This window comes from Monodon monoceros, unplaced genomic scaffold, assembly GCF_005190385.1.
Source record: "Monodon monoceros isolate NGI ecotype Baffin Bay Population unplaced genomic scaffold, NGI_Narwhal_1 Super_Scaffold_13, whole genome shotgun sequence".
Classification (NCBI taxonomy): Eukaryota; Metazoa; Chordata; class Mammalia; order Artiodactyla; family Monodontidae; genus Monodon; species Monodon monoceros.
This window is the reverse complement of record NW_021703769.1, coordinates 21,295,153-21,310,855: the sequence shown is the minus strand read 5'-3', so window position 1 is coordinate 21,310,855 and position 15,703 is coordinate 21,295,153. Positions and strand designations below refer to the sequence as shown.

General features: G+C 50.0%; 2 protein-coding genes across 2 annotated transcripts in view; one reads left to right on the top strand and one right to left on the bottom strand.

Annotated features, from left to right (window-relative positions):
- The window catches only part of VSTM2L (V-set and transmembrane domain containing 2 like), a 36,127-nt gene extending 27,964 nt beyond the window's left edge, over positions 1-8,163 (top strand). The window contains exon 4 of the mRNA XM_029221168.1: positions 6,792-8,163. Within this exon, the coding sequence (XP_029077001.1) occupies positions 6,792-7,067 (276 nt within the window). The 3' untranslated portion in view covers positions 7,068-8,163. The remainder of the gene's footprint in view (positions 1-6,791) is intronic.
- TTI1 (TELO2 interacting protein 1) overlaps positions 1-15,703 on the bottom strand; it is an 86,031-nt gene that overhangs the window by 3,282 nt on the left and 67,046 nt on the right. The gene's annotated exons all lie outside the window — the stretch shown is intronic.

The window sequence follows — 15,703 nt, the reverse complement described above, 5'->3', positions numbered from 1 at the left end:
GTCATGGCTCACGGGCCCAGCTGCTCCACGGCATGTGGGATCTTCCCGGACCGGGGCACGAACCCGCGTCCCCTGCATCGGCAGGCGGACTCTCAACCACTGCGCCACCAGGGAAGCCCCCAGACACAGATTTTGATAAACGGACATGCCAACACTATGTGCATCATGCCTGTGCATGGATGTGTACAGGGGACGTGCAGCCATGAAGGGGCTTGTGTGAAACTATGGGACCTGGGGACCGCAGGCCCTGTATCTATAGGAGCTAGATGAGCCAGGCAGGAATTCCGGCCCCATAGCCCCATGTCACCTAAAAATCCCGAGTTCCGTGGAATAATCTCCCAATTTTTAACTGTTGGGACCTAATTTGATTTTTGAAAAACTGTGAAAACCAAACGGCTCAGTCTCCCCGCTGGTAGCGTCAGCACCTGGGGGGCCTCAGGTTCGGAGGAGGAAGTACAGTGAGTTTCTGGGAGTTTGGTGTGGGCAGGGCTCCATGATGGGCTCTGTAACCCATTGGGGCCGCCATGGTGGCCCTGGGCAGGGTGAGATATGGCAGTGCTGAGTGCGGGGGTGCGACAGTGAGGACACAGTGGAGCCAGCCCTGAATGTCACAGGACCTGAGTCCTGGTCCAGCTCCGCCAGTCCCCTGGGCCTCTCTTTCCCCCCTTCACAGCTGTCTAATGAATATATGAAAACACTCTGGCAACTGTGAGATTCCTCCGGATTCGGCCATGTGAATGACAGTGGGTAGTAGAGTAGAAACTTGATATGAGTATTCGAATCACGTGACTCCCATTCCTAGCATGTGTGGAGCAGGGAAAGGAGGCCCAGCTTCTCTACAGGAAATGGGAGGGAATGAAAAGAGAGATCGTTTATGTGGGAGGACAGGCATCTGTGATGACGATGGTGACAATCATAATAATAGTAATAATGAAGCAGCTAACGTTTATTGAGTGCCCGCCATGTGTCGGGAACCACGATGAGTGCTTTACATGAACTATCTCAGTTAACTTGGGGCCTGGGAAAGGGCCCCCTGGCCTTCAAAGCATCTCCCTCGGGAGCTTGTACGTGCTGAGGATTCTCCCATCAGGACCTTATTCCTGTGGCTCAGGTAAATTCTGCTATGTCCATTTTCAAGTTCTGGAAACTTTTCTTTTGACCTAACTGAAGTTCTGTCTTTTGGAATTTAGGTTAATTTCCCCTTAACCAGTTTTGCAAGTTGAGATGGCCCCCGACTTCCTAATTGTAAAATAAGGTGAAATTCTCCACACACCTTTTTTCCCAGGGGGCTTACCTGCCTTCGTTGCTGTTAGTCCCTCCTTTGGTCTAACCCAAGTCATTTGTGCTGTAGATTCAGTTCATGTTAACCTGTTTCAGTCCAAAATAGCCGTGGGCAGCCTGGGTCTCCATATACGTGTGGCCTCGTGCTCCGGCCCACTTACCCTAAGCCCCGCCTCCTCTCCAGCTAAGCCCCAAAAGCCAGGTACATCCAAAGTGGCCTCGGGAAGCATACTGCAGCCCCCTGTCCCCACATCTCCATAAATGGTTAAAAGGCAGCTTCATTGGTCAGATCAATCTTGACCCTATAGGTCAAACCCCTGTTTACCCCGCTTGGCTGCCCCACAGATATGACACACATATGGATCCCGCGTCTTTTCTGGTGTGGGGGATGGGGGCTGGGACCACTGGAGCAGCACGTGAGGTCTGCATCCTTCACTAAGGATTAACAGGCCAAGCGGCAGGTCATGGTATATTATGACTTTATTTTCTGCAGTAGACGTTTCTGTATTTTCTTGAAATTCCTGCCGTGATCCACAATATACAAAGGGCATGGAACTCTGAAGTCTGAAAGGGAGGCAAGATTCATGTGGAGTCAAAAATCACTCCATCCATCTTGGAAATCCCTTGAGACATCCATAGAGCAGCCGGCCTCTGGCTGGGACTGAAAAGATTCCTCTGTGAAGGCCGTGGTCACACACTCCCAGTCCCTGCTCTCACGGTACTCCCAGTCAGTGTGGGGGATGGATGTTAATCCAATAATCCCTCATGATAAAAAGTAAAATTACAACTATGACCATCAAAATGAGAAGGAGCGAAGCCAGTAACAGAGGACCTGACCTAGTCTGGTGGGTCTGGAGGGCTTCCTGGAGGAGGTGGAGTGAGGTGAAGTGAGCACTGAAGTGTAGAGAGATTGACTAGAAGTAGGGGGAACTTCTCTGGGTGTGTGTGTTGGAGGAACTGCAGGAGGCTGTTGTGGCTGAGGGGAAGATGGGGATGAGACCCCAAAGGTCCCCCCAGCAGCCACTGCTGGGAGCCATCAAAGGAAGCGTTCTCAGTTGGGGGCGTTTTGGGAAGATCTCTCTGGCTGTCACGGGAGGACGGATTGGAAGGAGCCAGAATGGCTTTGGGGAGACCCTGGAGGAGGCCGCGATGTCCTGGCCAGTGCCTGGGGATCTGGATTCTGGAGAGAAGGGGAGGGGGCCCAGTGATGTTTAGAGGGAAGGTCAGTGGGATTCAGAGATGGATTGTGCCAGAGTGTGAAAGGAGCAGTGGGGATGACGACTTGGGAAGGTCTAGCTGGAATGGGTGAAGCCTTCTGGGGCCCAGATTTGGGGAGACTCTGGGTTGGGTTCTGGACATGCCAAGGGGCTGGCGGCTGGGTGTTGCTGACGGAGGCACAGGAGTGGCGGAGCTCAGGGCAAGCCCTGGCCTGGGGCAGGGGCCCACTGACCCCTCTTCCCCACCCAGCACCTTCCCAGGGCCACCACGTCACTCTTAGGCTGAGACCACGTGGAGGAAAGGTCTGGCACCATGGTCGCAAATTAGCATCACCCGTTCTTCCTGGCTCGGCTCGGGAGAAAGATCCCAGCCTGCCCACCTGATGGTCTGTGGGCTCCTGCCGTGTCCAGAAGGGCCTGGGCCGTGGGCATGCAGGGAGGAGGCTGAGCTTGGTCCTGGTGTGGACTGGCCTTGCCTCTTTCAGCATAATTAGGTGCTTAATTGCACTGCTAAGGCCTGTCGATGCCTGTGCCGAGATGATTACGATTTACAGCCAGGCTGCCGCCTGGGGGTCTCTTCCCCTCATAGCCTCTCCGGCTGTGTTGGAGGCCTGGGCCGCAGGATTTTTCTGCCCAGTCTGTGAATGTTGAAATCCAACAGGCTGCTCCACCACCCACAACAAGCCTGGGTAGGATGATGGGCCCCCTCCCACAGGAGATGCTTCTGAGGCGGGACTGGGCTCCCCCAAGACATGGAGGGCTGGGGGCCTATGGAATGACGGGGGAGGGGGTAGAAAGACCTGTGGTTTACTGGTTCCGGGAGGCTCCCCAGAGATGTGGTTAAGGCCTGGTCTCTGTCACCAGCTGGGTGGCCTTGGGCAAATCACTTCACCTCTCCGAGCCTCCGTCTTCTGACCCATACAGTGGGTATCCCAGCAGTGCCTACATCATGGGGTTATTATGAGGTTTAAATAAGGTGTAGACTATTTAGCGCATCATTTCACAGGGATCAAGCGCTCCATAAACACTAGCTACCAGCAATACCGTTACTGTTGTTACTGTTTTTATTACTTGCCTTCTCCGGATGGTGCTTAAAGGCGCAGACCCCTGGGGCTGGGAGGGAGCAGCCTCTGGTGTGTGTCCTCTCCCTTCGTCCTGTTGGAAACCAGCTCCCCGGGGTGCTCGGTTGCGGGTGTGAGGTCTGGGTTTTCCGTTAGACCTGGAGCCCGCGCGGATGTTGCTGGGGTCTGGCTGATTCACAGCGGTATCCCCAGCGCCCAGCTCGGAGTGGGCGCTCGCTAATCGTCAGCTGGATGGATGGATGGATGGATCTAGCCCAAGAAAACCGAGGCCAGGGTGCTGGTGACTTGTCAGAGAATCAGCCTCCCAGCACTGTCTGCTGTGCTCCCTGTCTCCCTCCTCCTCCCTGAGGGGGGAGGCCACACACAGGGGCGACAGGGCAGGAGGGAGCTGGTGCCCAGGCCTTGGCCTCTGGGCCAGGGCTGGGCGGAGGAGGGGGCTGGGCTCGGTGCTCCCTCCCTAGCGCTGCTCCCAGCCTTCACATTATTACTCCATTAGCGCCTTGTAGGGTTGACAAATGAAGGATAATTAATATCCGTGAGGGAAACAGATGTTGAGGTAATTCACTCCCCGCTGTGCATTTGCAGCAGCATCTCCTAACTCTCCTGAGAGCTTGGCAGGGCCGCAGGACCTCTCCGTGCCCTTGGCCAGAGGTGATGGAATCAGCAGGGCTGATGGCCTCCAGCTGGGCCCAGCCCCGGTACCCGGAGAGGAGGGGTCCCCTGCCCAGGCGGGCAGCTGGAAGAGTCTCCCGCTGCTTGCTCTGGTGGGAAGGTGGGAAGTTCTGCCTCTGTCCCACCTCCTGCTTCCTGCTGTGCCGTAAGCCCATGCTTTCCTGCCTCGTGGGGGGATGACGACCAGCCAGGAAGGCTCAGAATAAGGGAGGACGGGCCAGGTTCCTTGTGGCTGCCCACTGCTCTCTTCCCTTCTGGAGCCTGGGAAACCCCCCTTGGCCCTGCCAGCTCTGCGTGACCCTCTGTGGGCCTCTGTCATGCCTTTGGAGGGTTAGAGTGCATGGACTCAGGCCTGGGGTCAGTTGCCGGCTCTGCCGTTCACTGACTCAGTGCCCATGGGAAAGTCGCTTCTTTCAGAGCCGTAGCTTCACAATCTGTAAAGTGGGTAGGATCATATATACATGACCTAAAATCAGAAAGCGTAATATCTGGGTACCACTTCATTTGGAGAAGGAAGGAGCTAGAGTGAGACCATTCATTTAACAAATGTTTTTATCGTTATTATTTGCAGGGTACCAGCCTCTGCGATGGTCACTAAGATGAACAAAATAGGTACCATCCCTGCCCTCGTGGAGTTTATAGTTTAGCCAGAGAGAGAAACAAAAATCAAGTAAACAAAATGGTTCTCAAATTGTGATGACTGCTAGGAAGGAAATAGACAGGGAGATGTGACTGAAGGCTTTTTGGAGGAGGTGATGTTTGAGAATGAATGGGAGTCAAGGAGACAGCACCCAGGCAGAGACCAGAAGGCTGTGAGGCCAGAAGGAGCTTGGCATCTGGGAGGAAGGGGCCAGGGAAGCCGGAGCAGATTAGAAGTCATGTGCGTGAGTGCCCGGCCGCACAGTGAATGCACTCCCTCAGAGACCGTCCTCTTCCTCATCCTGGCCTCCTCACTGCAAGGGTGATCGGCAGGGGTGTCCTCCTCCAGAATTTGGGGTGTGGCAAGAATAGGCAGGCTGGTTGTCTGTCCCCATTGCCCCCCCCCAAGGGGAGAGGGACCAGATGGGCTCAGAACTGGGGCCACAGGTCTGAATCCCACTCAGCTCCATCCTGGCCCTGGCGAGCCTGCAGTGCCAACTGGTGGTGAAATCACTGGGCAGGGGGCCCGTGGCTGGCGGTTGGGGACTTTTCTCCCCTGTTCTGTGTAGGTGGGGCAGGGGCTACAGGAGGTGGGACAAGGCTCATTTTGGTTGTAAGAAATAAGGGGACAAGGAAGGATGGAAGCCCCCTCCCATTACCACCACCCCCACTCTATAGGCCCAGCTGTTCTCTTTTTTTTCCCCAGCTTTTTATTTTGAATTGCAGACTCATGGAAAGTTGCAAAAAGAGATCACAGAGTCCCCTGTCTCCTTCACCCAGCTTCCCCAACGATTTATCTTACATGACCGTCCTTTTCTTTCTTAATTGAAACTGCCTTTTCTTTCTTAATTGAAAAAAAACTCACAGTAGCTTTATGTTTGTGGCAGATTTATTCATAAGAGCTGTAATCTGAAAACTACCCAAATGTCCATCAACAGGTGACTGGATAAACAGATTGTGGTATATCCATATGATGGAATACTACACTGCAATAAAAAAGAACACACTGAGCCGTGCAACATGAAGGAATCTCACTGATATTATGTTGTGTGAAAGAAGCCACACACGGAGGAGTTCAAGAACAGGGAAAACTAATCTATGCTGATAGAAATCAGACTAGTGGGTAACCCCTCGGGGGTGAGTATTGACAAGGAGGGGCCACAAGGGTGCGCTCCAGGGGGTTGTAAGTGTCCCATGCCTTGCTCTGGATGGTGGTCACACTGGTGTACACGCGAGTAAAATTTCATTAAGCTGTGTGTGCCTTACTCTGTATAAATTATATTTTAATTTTAAGTAAAATTTTTAAAACCATATCAAATAAACAAGCAAAAAGCCAAAGTACAAAGACAGATGTCACTCTCTTGCTCCCTCCCAAGTGAACAGTTGTTAGCATCCTGATATATTTGTGATCAGCATTTATTTATTTGTTTGTTTGTTTGAGAAACAAAGCTAAGAATTCACTTTGCAGTCTACCCCAGGTCCTCGGCCCTTCCCTGGGCTCCACTCCAGAGACAACCATGGCTGTGAGGCCACTGTGTTCCCTCCCATCTGTTTTCAAACTTGCACACACACAAGTCATCAAAACCAGTGTAGAGTATTTTCCCGTGTTTCTTTCCAGAAATGGCATCACACTGTATGTAGGAGTTTTGCAATGAGATCTTTTCACTTCCTGCATGTCCCTGAGCTCTAACAGGCCTAGTTCTAGCTCATTCTTTTTCGCTGCTGTGCCATAGTCCACTGAATGAACTGACTACTGCCTATTTATCTGATCTGTTGATGGCCATTGAAGTTGCTTCTACTCTTTTGCTGTTAACTCCTTGTGCCCTCGTGGGAGTGTGTCGGGGCCCCGCCCACGGAGTCGGCTCCTGTGGCCAGGTCACCGTCTCTCTGTCGCCCCCAGGTGGTCAAGGTGGTGGGCAGCAACATCTCCCACAAGCTGCGCCTGTCGCGGGTGAAGCCCACGGACGAAGGCACCTACGAGTGCCGTGTCATCGACTTCAGTGACGGCAAGGCCCGGCACCACAAGGTCAAGGCCTACCTGCGGGTGCAGCCGGGAGAGAACTCCGTCCTGCACCTGCCCAAGGACCCGCCCGCAGCGCCCGCCCCGCCGCCGCCCCCCAAGCCCGGCAAGGAGCTGCGGAAGCGCTCGGTGGATGAGGAGGCCTGCAGCCTCTAGACTGATGCCCAGCCCGCCGCCGGCCCGCCCTGCGCCCCTACGGCTGTACCGAGTGCATGAGGAGCCGCTGGACCGCTGGGGACGGGACTGCCCGGGTCCAGCTGCCTCCCCATCCCGAGACCGCCTGTGGCCCCCACGTCGGCCCTCCTCCCACCACCCCTTGGCTCAGCATGTAAGGCCCGCCCAACCCTTCCCCTTCAGACCCTCCCCGTGACCTGGCTCAGAGACGGTGGCCCGGGCACCGAGGGGACAACCGCCCCGGAACGCTGGGGTGGGGCACCAGGCCGGGGCCAGGCTGCCCCCTTGTGTCACCAGCTTCAGTAGAGTCCAGTGTTTCGCTTTGCTTGCTTGTCCCCCATCCCGTCCCAAGCTGGGGCCTCCCAGCCTCACTCCCCCCCTTCCAACCATCCCCTGCTTGGACCTGGAGGTGTGGACAGTGACCCCTCCCCACATTCGGACTTGAATCTTCTGAGCAGAACTGGGGCCTCTCCTCTGGCAAAGAACTGGGAGCAGAGCCCCCAGGAGAGCTGTGGCCAATTGCCAGGGTGGCTCACAGGGGCCCTGGGAGGAGAGGGAGACCCCACTGCCTCCAGGTGGGTCCTTCATGTTCAGCCTCCTTATACTAAGAAACAGCTCCCTGCCCGCCCCGGGGCAGGAATCTGCCCCTTCACATGGCAAGTCGGAAGGAGGGCCTTTCCTTTCTGACCCCACGGCCCCATGCAGAGTTCTGCACCAGCAGGACCCCTTCGAGGGGCTTCGAGGCTCTCCAGGAGCCCCCTCTGCCAGCTCCTAGTGTCCCAGCCGCCTCCCAGGACCCATGCCGAATCCACCCAAGGGCCTGGGACTGTTGGGAGCCGAGGGCCCCCCAATACCAATCCCCTCACAATTCCTGATCAGGGGGCACCCACCCCCTGGTGATTTGTAAATATTTCTATTGGGCCCAACACCCCTTCAGAACTGGCTCAAACCTCTGGCCGCACCTCAGCGATGGAGTCAGGGGACGTGGGAGAGGCTTTGCCTAGGGGTGTGTGGGCTACCCTGTACACATGATCCAGCCCGTGACTACCGGCCAACCTGAATAAAGCGATTTAAAAAAGCCTCTGGGCAGTGTCTTTCTGGGGCATTTGTATCTGGGAGCAGCGCCACCAGAGAGGGGCAGGTGGGAAGGGCTTGGCCAGCCCACACCCCTGCCTCACTCAGCATCTTCTCGCTCCTGCTCTCTGCCCCTCAAGCACAGAAGAAGCACTGGAGGGGGCACAAGAAGTCAAAGGAAAACCAGCCTTTGTCCAGGGCCAATCCAATTACCAGGCACTTGAATTATTCTCAGATTTTGAGATAACTACACATACAGAAGAGAGCATAAAATATGTGTACGCTGTTCTGTGAATAAATAAATTATAAAGCAAGTAGGGGTGAGCTACCAGCTTATCAAGCAGCACCCCATAACTGAACCCTCTGCCCAGCCCATGCCTTCCAGGTCACCCCCCTCCCTGTTAGAGGTCACCACCACCCTGATTTTTAAGGTCATCCCATTCTCAATGTTCTTTTTACACGTTTACTACCTATATGTATATCATCTTAATATAGTTGAGTTTTGTCTACATTTTTTGAACTTTACATGCATGGAATCATACCATATCTATTCCTTAACGCACTGCTGTATTTGTGAGGTTCATCCATGTTGTTTCATGTGTCTGTAATTTGTCCATTTTTATTACTGCATGACTATCTACAACTTATCAACTTATTTATCCATTATACTGTTGACAAAAGTTTGTGGTCCCATCTGGGTGCACGATAATTAACAGCACTGCCCCGAGCATGTGAGCACGAGGGTGGACTGGCTAGGTTGGAGGTTTAGGCACTGCACTTTAGGGGTCTCATTTTCTCCTTAGGTATCACCATCCCCATACTACAGTTGAAGAAATGGGCTCAGAGAGGTTAAGTGGCTCGCCCAAGGTCACAAGGTCACAGCTATCGAACCCTGCTCTGCCAAGCTGAGCTCCTGCTCCCACTATGCCCTGGGCTCTGGACTCCCCCTGGCTCATCCCAGCCTAGAGTCCCACCCGCCGTGGTCCTGCTGAGAATCTGCCTGAGGGCATGTCAGTTAAGCCTTGGTAGCCACTATGGCTAGCTGGCGCCTCCTTTGTGCATCTACAGAAATCACGAGCATCACCCACACTAAGCCTGGGGCATCTGCCTGCCCCTGAGCTCCCCTGCCAGCCAGACTGAGCGAGCCTCCCTCAAGGGCAGGGACCGGGAACTGTTGAAATGATGACTGACATTGGCTGAGCACTGTGTCCCAGGCACTGTGCTGACCGCCACAGCAGCCCCAAAGGGAGGCATGTATCCTGTTTTGAGATGAAGAAACTGAAGTTCAGAGAAGAGTGGGTTGGAGGCTGGCTGGCTGGCTGGATGAAGACATGGATAAACCAGGCTATGAAGCAGGCAGGGCTCTGGACCGGTTGCAGAATCCTTGGGCTGGATGGTCTATGACCTGTGGTCCTTTCAGGCCAGCAGCCAGTCTTTATTCCATGAACATGGTCCCTTCTAGAAATGCCCAAGTGCAAGGCAGACCCTGAAAAGCCCAGGTCCCTCTGGGAAGGTCTGGAGGGTACAGGCTCATCATAGAGTGATAATACTTACAGGTTTTGAGCACCTCCTATGAACTAGTGAAAGACTTTCCACAGGAAATCCTGAGGCTCCACAGGATCTCATTTCACCCTCCCAAGGGCTTGTGTCTCATCTCCGGTCCCCTCCCCCTTTAGAGGGGTCCCCACCTCCTTGGAGGGATTTTTCTTGCTCTATTAGGAATGCAGCTCAGGGGAAAGAACAGTGTCTGGGTTAGAATCCTGCCTCTGCCCACCCTTGTTTCAGGACCCGGGGCAAAGCTCTTCATCTCTCTGAGCCTTAGTTTCCTTTTCTGTAAAATGGGAATGCTCCCAGGGAAATGCAAATCAAAATCATAAAGAAATACTACTTTGCACACACTGAGATGGCAAGAATCAAAAAGACAGAGAATAACAAGTGTTGGCAAAGATATGGAGAAATTGGAACCCTCATACACTGCTGGTAGGATTATAAAATGATGCAGCCTCTTGGGAAAACAGTCTGGCAGTTTCTCAGAATGTTAAACATAGAGTTACCATATGACCCAGCAATTCCGCTCCTAGGTAAATACCCAAGAGAACTGAAAACATATGTCCACACAAAAACTTGTACATGAATACTCACTCATAGCAGTGTTATTCATAAATAACAGCCCCAAAGTGGAAACAACCCAAATATTCATCAACTGATGAGTGGATGAATAAAATGTGGTGTGTCCAGACACTGGAATATTATTTGGCAATAAAAAAAATGAAGTACTGATAACATGCTATACTGTGGATTATTCTAAGGGATAATCAAAACGTTATTCTAAGTGAAAGAAGCCAGATGCAAAAGGTTATGTATTGTAGGATTCCATTTATATGAAATGTCTAGAAGAGAAAAAAATCTATAGAAACAGAAAGCTCAGGATTTCCCTGGTGGCACAGTGGTTAAGAATCTGCCTGCCAATGCAGGTGACACGGGTTTGAGCCCTGGTCCGGGAAGATCCCACATGCCACAGAGCAACTAAGCCTGTGCGCCACAACTACTGAGCCCGCGTGCCACAACTACTGAAGCCTGCATGCCTAGAGCCTGTGCTCTGCAACAAGGGAAGCCACCGCAATGAGAAGATCATGCACCACAACGAAGAGTAGCAGCTAAAAATAATAAATTTTTTTTAAAAGACCCCCCCTCCTTTAAAAAAAAAGAAAGCAGACTGGTGGTTGCCAGGGCTGGGGGAAAGGAAAATGGGGAGTGACTACTAGCGGGTATGTGGTTCTTTTTGGGGTGATGGAAATGTTCTAAAATTGATCGGGGGTGTTCTAAAATTGATTTACACAACGTGTAAATAAACAAAAAACCAATGAAATATTAATATAGTACATTTTACATGGGTGAATTGAATGGGATGTGAATCATATCTCAGTAAAGCTGTTGAGGGAAATGGGACCCTCTTAACGACAGCCCAGTGCCCACGTGCCCACAGCAGGCACATGGGAGGCACTTGGAAAATTCTGGCCACTATTAATATTGCTGTGATTTTTATGTGGAAGCCAAAGCCAAGGTGTGCTGACCTCAGAGCAGAGCTGGAGGTGGCAGCCTGGGGGGTGGGGCCAGGGGGCAGCAGAGAAACAGGAGACCTGGGAGAGGGAAGTTCTTAAAGGGGGTCCCCAGGCCCTGCCCTGAAAGCTCAGAAAACCCCCCTCACACCCCCAGGTTAGTTGTCCCCCAGTATAAGAATAACCCAGGGGAGGTGTTTTTCTAAATTCAGATGTGCAGGCCTCCTCTTGGCCTTCATACCCACATGCAGCCACATCTACAGCTAGTGCCCCTGGCAGTTCTCATGCTTCTGAGTGACTCCAGCCCCCGAGCTCCCTTGGTCTTCAAGGCCCTGAATTCTGACCCAAACCCTACCCACGCTGCCTGCCCCGCTGCCCTCAGGTGTGGACCCTCACAGGGCTCCCCTTTCAACTCTACCCCAGAACCTCCCTTTCCATCCCCTGCTGGGTGAGAATGGGGGAAACTGACAGCAAGGATCAGGCCTCTGCCCCCTCATTCTTTTTTAATTAATATTTATTTGGCTGCACCGGGTCTCACGCGGGATCTTCGTTGTGACATGTGGGATCTTTAGTTGCGGCATGTGGGATCTAGTTCCCTGACCAGGGACTGAACCCAGGGCCCCTGCACTGGGAGCATGGAGTCTTAACCACTGGACCACCAGGGAAGTCCCATCTGCCCCACCCCCTATTCTTGATCCTTCATCCTAGGATTCAGAATGTGAGGCAGGGACGCCCCATTTCAGAAGGTGAGAGAGGGTCAAGTAAGTTTCAACCCAGGGGCTGGACCCTCCCAGCACAGGGCAGGACTGACTGTGCGCCGAGCCGCTAGTAAGCACTAGTTTATGATTAGCTAACCAGAGGGGCAGGGACCGTGCAGAGTCATCCCAGCAGTTCAGTAAGAAGCCAGCTTGGGGCAGGGGATAACGGAGGCCTGGTCCAGGGAAAGGGGGAAGGAACTCAGGAGCCCCATCAGGATCCCTGGAAATGGGTGAGGCCCGCTGCCCTCTTGGGGCCCACACATCACCTAATCCTGGGGCCATCTGAGTCATGGCAGCTTGTGAGCAGCCCAGGTTTGGGGCTCTATCCCCAAAGATTCTGACCCAGTAATTCTAAAGTGGAGCCCAGGAATCTATATGTCCAACTGGATTCTGATGGAGGTGGCCAGTGCAGTATAGTTGGAGAAATATTGTACTATATGATTCTTTAAAGAAAAAGACACAGATAACTTAAAAAAAATACTTTTTTATAAAAGTGGGTGTTTGTTTCACTTAACCACATGCCACATATAGACCTATCTCATTTTTGCTGCTAACTGGAGAGCATTTCAGCAGAGGATGCACCACGATTACCCTCCCCACTTGCCTCCTGATGGACATCTAAGTTATTTCTAATGATTTGCTATTACAGGTAATGATTATCTGAGTATGGCTCTATGAACAGCGTGGCACTCTTGGGGTATTTCAGAGTGCGTGGGAAATCCTTAAACATGGAATTGCTAGCACCAGATATTCTATCAAATTGCTCTCCTCAAGCAACCTTGACTATCTTAAAAAAAATTTTTTTTTGAATAAGTTAATGTTAAAAGTTCAAGAGTATTTATAGAGAATTACATTCTGTTCCCACCCATCAACCATTTCCCAGTTCTTCCAGGAGGCAATTACCATTAGGAAGTTCTTAACTCTCCTTCCCGTTATAGTGTGTGTGTTTGTGTGTGTGTGTGTGTGTGTTTGTATGTGTTTAAATACCCAGATGATAGTGTGATATACACAGTTCTGCATCTTGCTTTTTCCACCTAACAATCTACCTTGGCGATGGTTCCACACGTTTATTGGCTGTAGAATAGCCCGTTATATGGATGAGCCATGATTTATGTAGCCAGTCCCCTAGTGATGAACACTGAGGTTGTTTTCAATCTTGTGCTATCATAAACAATGTTTATTGTGAATTTCCTAGAGTATAAATCTGCGCGTACATGTGCAAATATGTCTGTAGGATAGTTATTTAGAAGTTAGAATTGCTGAGTCAAAGAGTTTGTGCATTTTTAATTTTGGTAAATATTGCAAAATTGATCTCCACAGAAGTTGGACCAACTTACACTCCTGCAAGCTGTGTTTGTGAGAGAGCAACCTGTTTCCTGATTCCCCCACTCTCATGTTTTGATCCTGGTCAAACTGTTGGCTAAAATGGGATCTCATGGTGGTTTCAATTTGCACTTTTCTTATGAGTGAAACTGAGCATCGTTTTGCTTATTTAAGAACTATTTGGGGACTTCCCTGGTGGCTCAGTGGTCGAGCATCCGTCTGCCAATGCAGGGGACACGGGTTTGAACCCTGATCCAGGAAGATCCCACATGCCACGGAGCAACTAAGCCCGTGCACCACAACTACTGAGCCTGTGCTCTAGAGCCTGCGAGCCACAACTACTGAAGCCTGCACACCACAACTACTGAAGCCCGTGTGGCTAGAGCCCGAGCTCCACAACAAGAGAAGCCACCACAGTGAGAAGCCCGTGCACTGCAAAATGAAGAGTAGCCCCCGCTCGCTGCAACTAGAGAAAGCCCACATGCAGCAACAAAGACCCAACGCAGCCTAAATAAATAAATAAACAAAACAAAACAAGAAAAAGAACTATTTGTACTCCCTTTTCTGTGAACTGACAGCTCATAATCTTTGCCCATTTTTCTATTGGTTTGTTGGTTGTCAATCTTATTGATTTGTAGGAGTTCTTTGTGAGATGAATTGAAATATTTTTCTCAGTCTTTTGTTTGTCATTTGGCTTTGTTTTTGGTGTTTATTTTTTTCTCCCAGGTAAATTTTAAAAAATTGTTAAGTGCTTTATATCTATTAATCTCTTATTTTATCATTTCCGTATTATGTTTCATTTCTATAAATGTAAATTTTACTCTTCAGGGATTTAAATTGCTTCAAAGTATGAGATAAGGTTCCCATTTTATTTTTTTCTAGATAGCTATTGCTTATCTCATCACTATTTTTCCTCCACTGATTTGAAATGTCATCATTATCATATTGCAAACTCCCACATATATATGGACCACTTCTCAACTTTCTTCTCTACCCCCCCTCCCCAATTCATGGGTCAGTACTATACTGTTTCAATCGTTATGGCTTTATAACATATTTTAGCATATTCTAAGGCTGTTTTCTACTTCCCTTTCTGTTTAATTTTTGTTTCTAGAACTTGCCTGGATTCTTCTTTGCTTTTCCATGTGAACTTTAGAATCAACTTCTCTAGTTAAAAAGAATTTGATTGTTATTGTAGTTGGGATCAGTAAAACTCATAAATTAACATAGCCAGAACTTGCATTTTATGACAATGCCTTCCTATCGTATCTCAACACTCCCCTCCCTGGTAATGCCCTCTCATTTTGTCTGAGACTTATTTTGTGTGCTTCTAAAAAGAGTACTTAAAAAATAACGGATTTTTGAATGAACAGAAGGATTATATATGGACTGATATGTGTAATACATGTGAAATACAAAAGATGTTAATTGGAGAATCTAGGTGGTGGGTATATGGGTGTTCTCTGTATAATTATTTAAACTTTTATGTATGTTTTAAAATTTTTATAATAAGATGTTGAGGGAGAAGAGAGCATTTAGATGTTTCCTTCCTATAGACTTTGCATTTAAAAAAATTAATTCCAAAACACTTGTGTTGCTGCTATTGTGATGTAATCTTTTCTTCTGTATGTCTTCTAACTAGATGCAGCTGGCATAAACATGAGTGCTATTAGTTTCTGTATTTTAACTTTTGTATCCAGCCACCTTATTGAATTTTTATTGCTTATAATAGTTTTTTATCTGATTACTTATCTCCCCAAGTAAGATTATCTTTTTCATTTCTTTCTGATCTATATAAGCTTTATTTTTTTTTCTCTTGTCTAACAGCATCGGCCAGTTCCTCCAAGATAACGTTAAATTACGGAACTCATAGAGGACATCTTTGCATTGCTTTTTAGCTTTAATGTGAATGCTTCTCATGTTTCCAATGCTGCCTTTTGAATATACATCTGGAGTCTCCTGTGAATGATTTAGGAGACTCAAGTCTTATTGATGAGACACCCAAACACTTCAGTGTGAATGCCCATTTCAAGTTGGCACCATCCAAGCCAGGTTCCAGGAATATGCCCACCCCACTCCTTAAAAAAAAAAAAAGGGAAAAAATGGCTGGACCATCAGATACAGCTCTGCAAACCAACAGGTATGGCATTTAGAGAATGGACTTTGGGGTCTGATAGACATGGGTTCAAATCTCAGCTCTGCCACTTCTGAGTTATGTGGTGTGAGGGCCACCTCCCCTCCCTGAACCTCAAGTGTCTTTGGGGAATTGAAGGGGACACTGTGAACTCAGCATCTAGCACACTGAGGCTGTTCTCATTCACCAGCATGGGGGAGGGCAGGGCCTGGGACTCTGCATTGCTAACACAAGAAAGTTTGTAAGCTGGTGGGATATCACATGTGCATA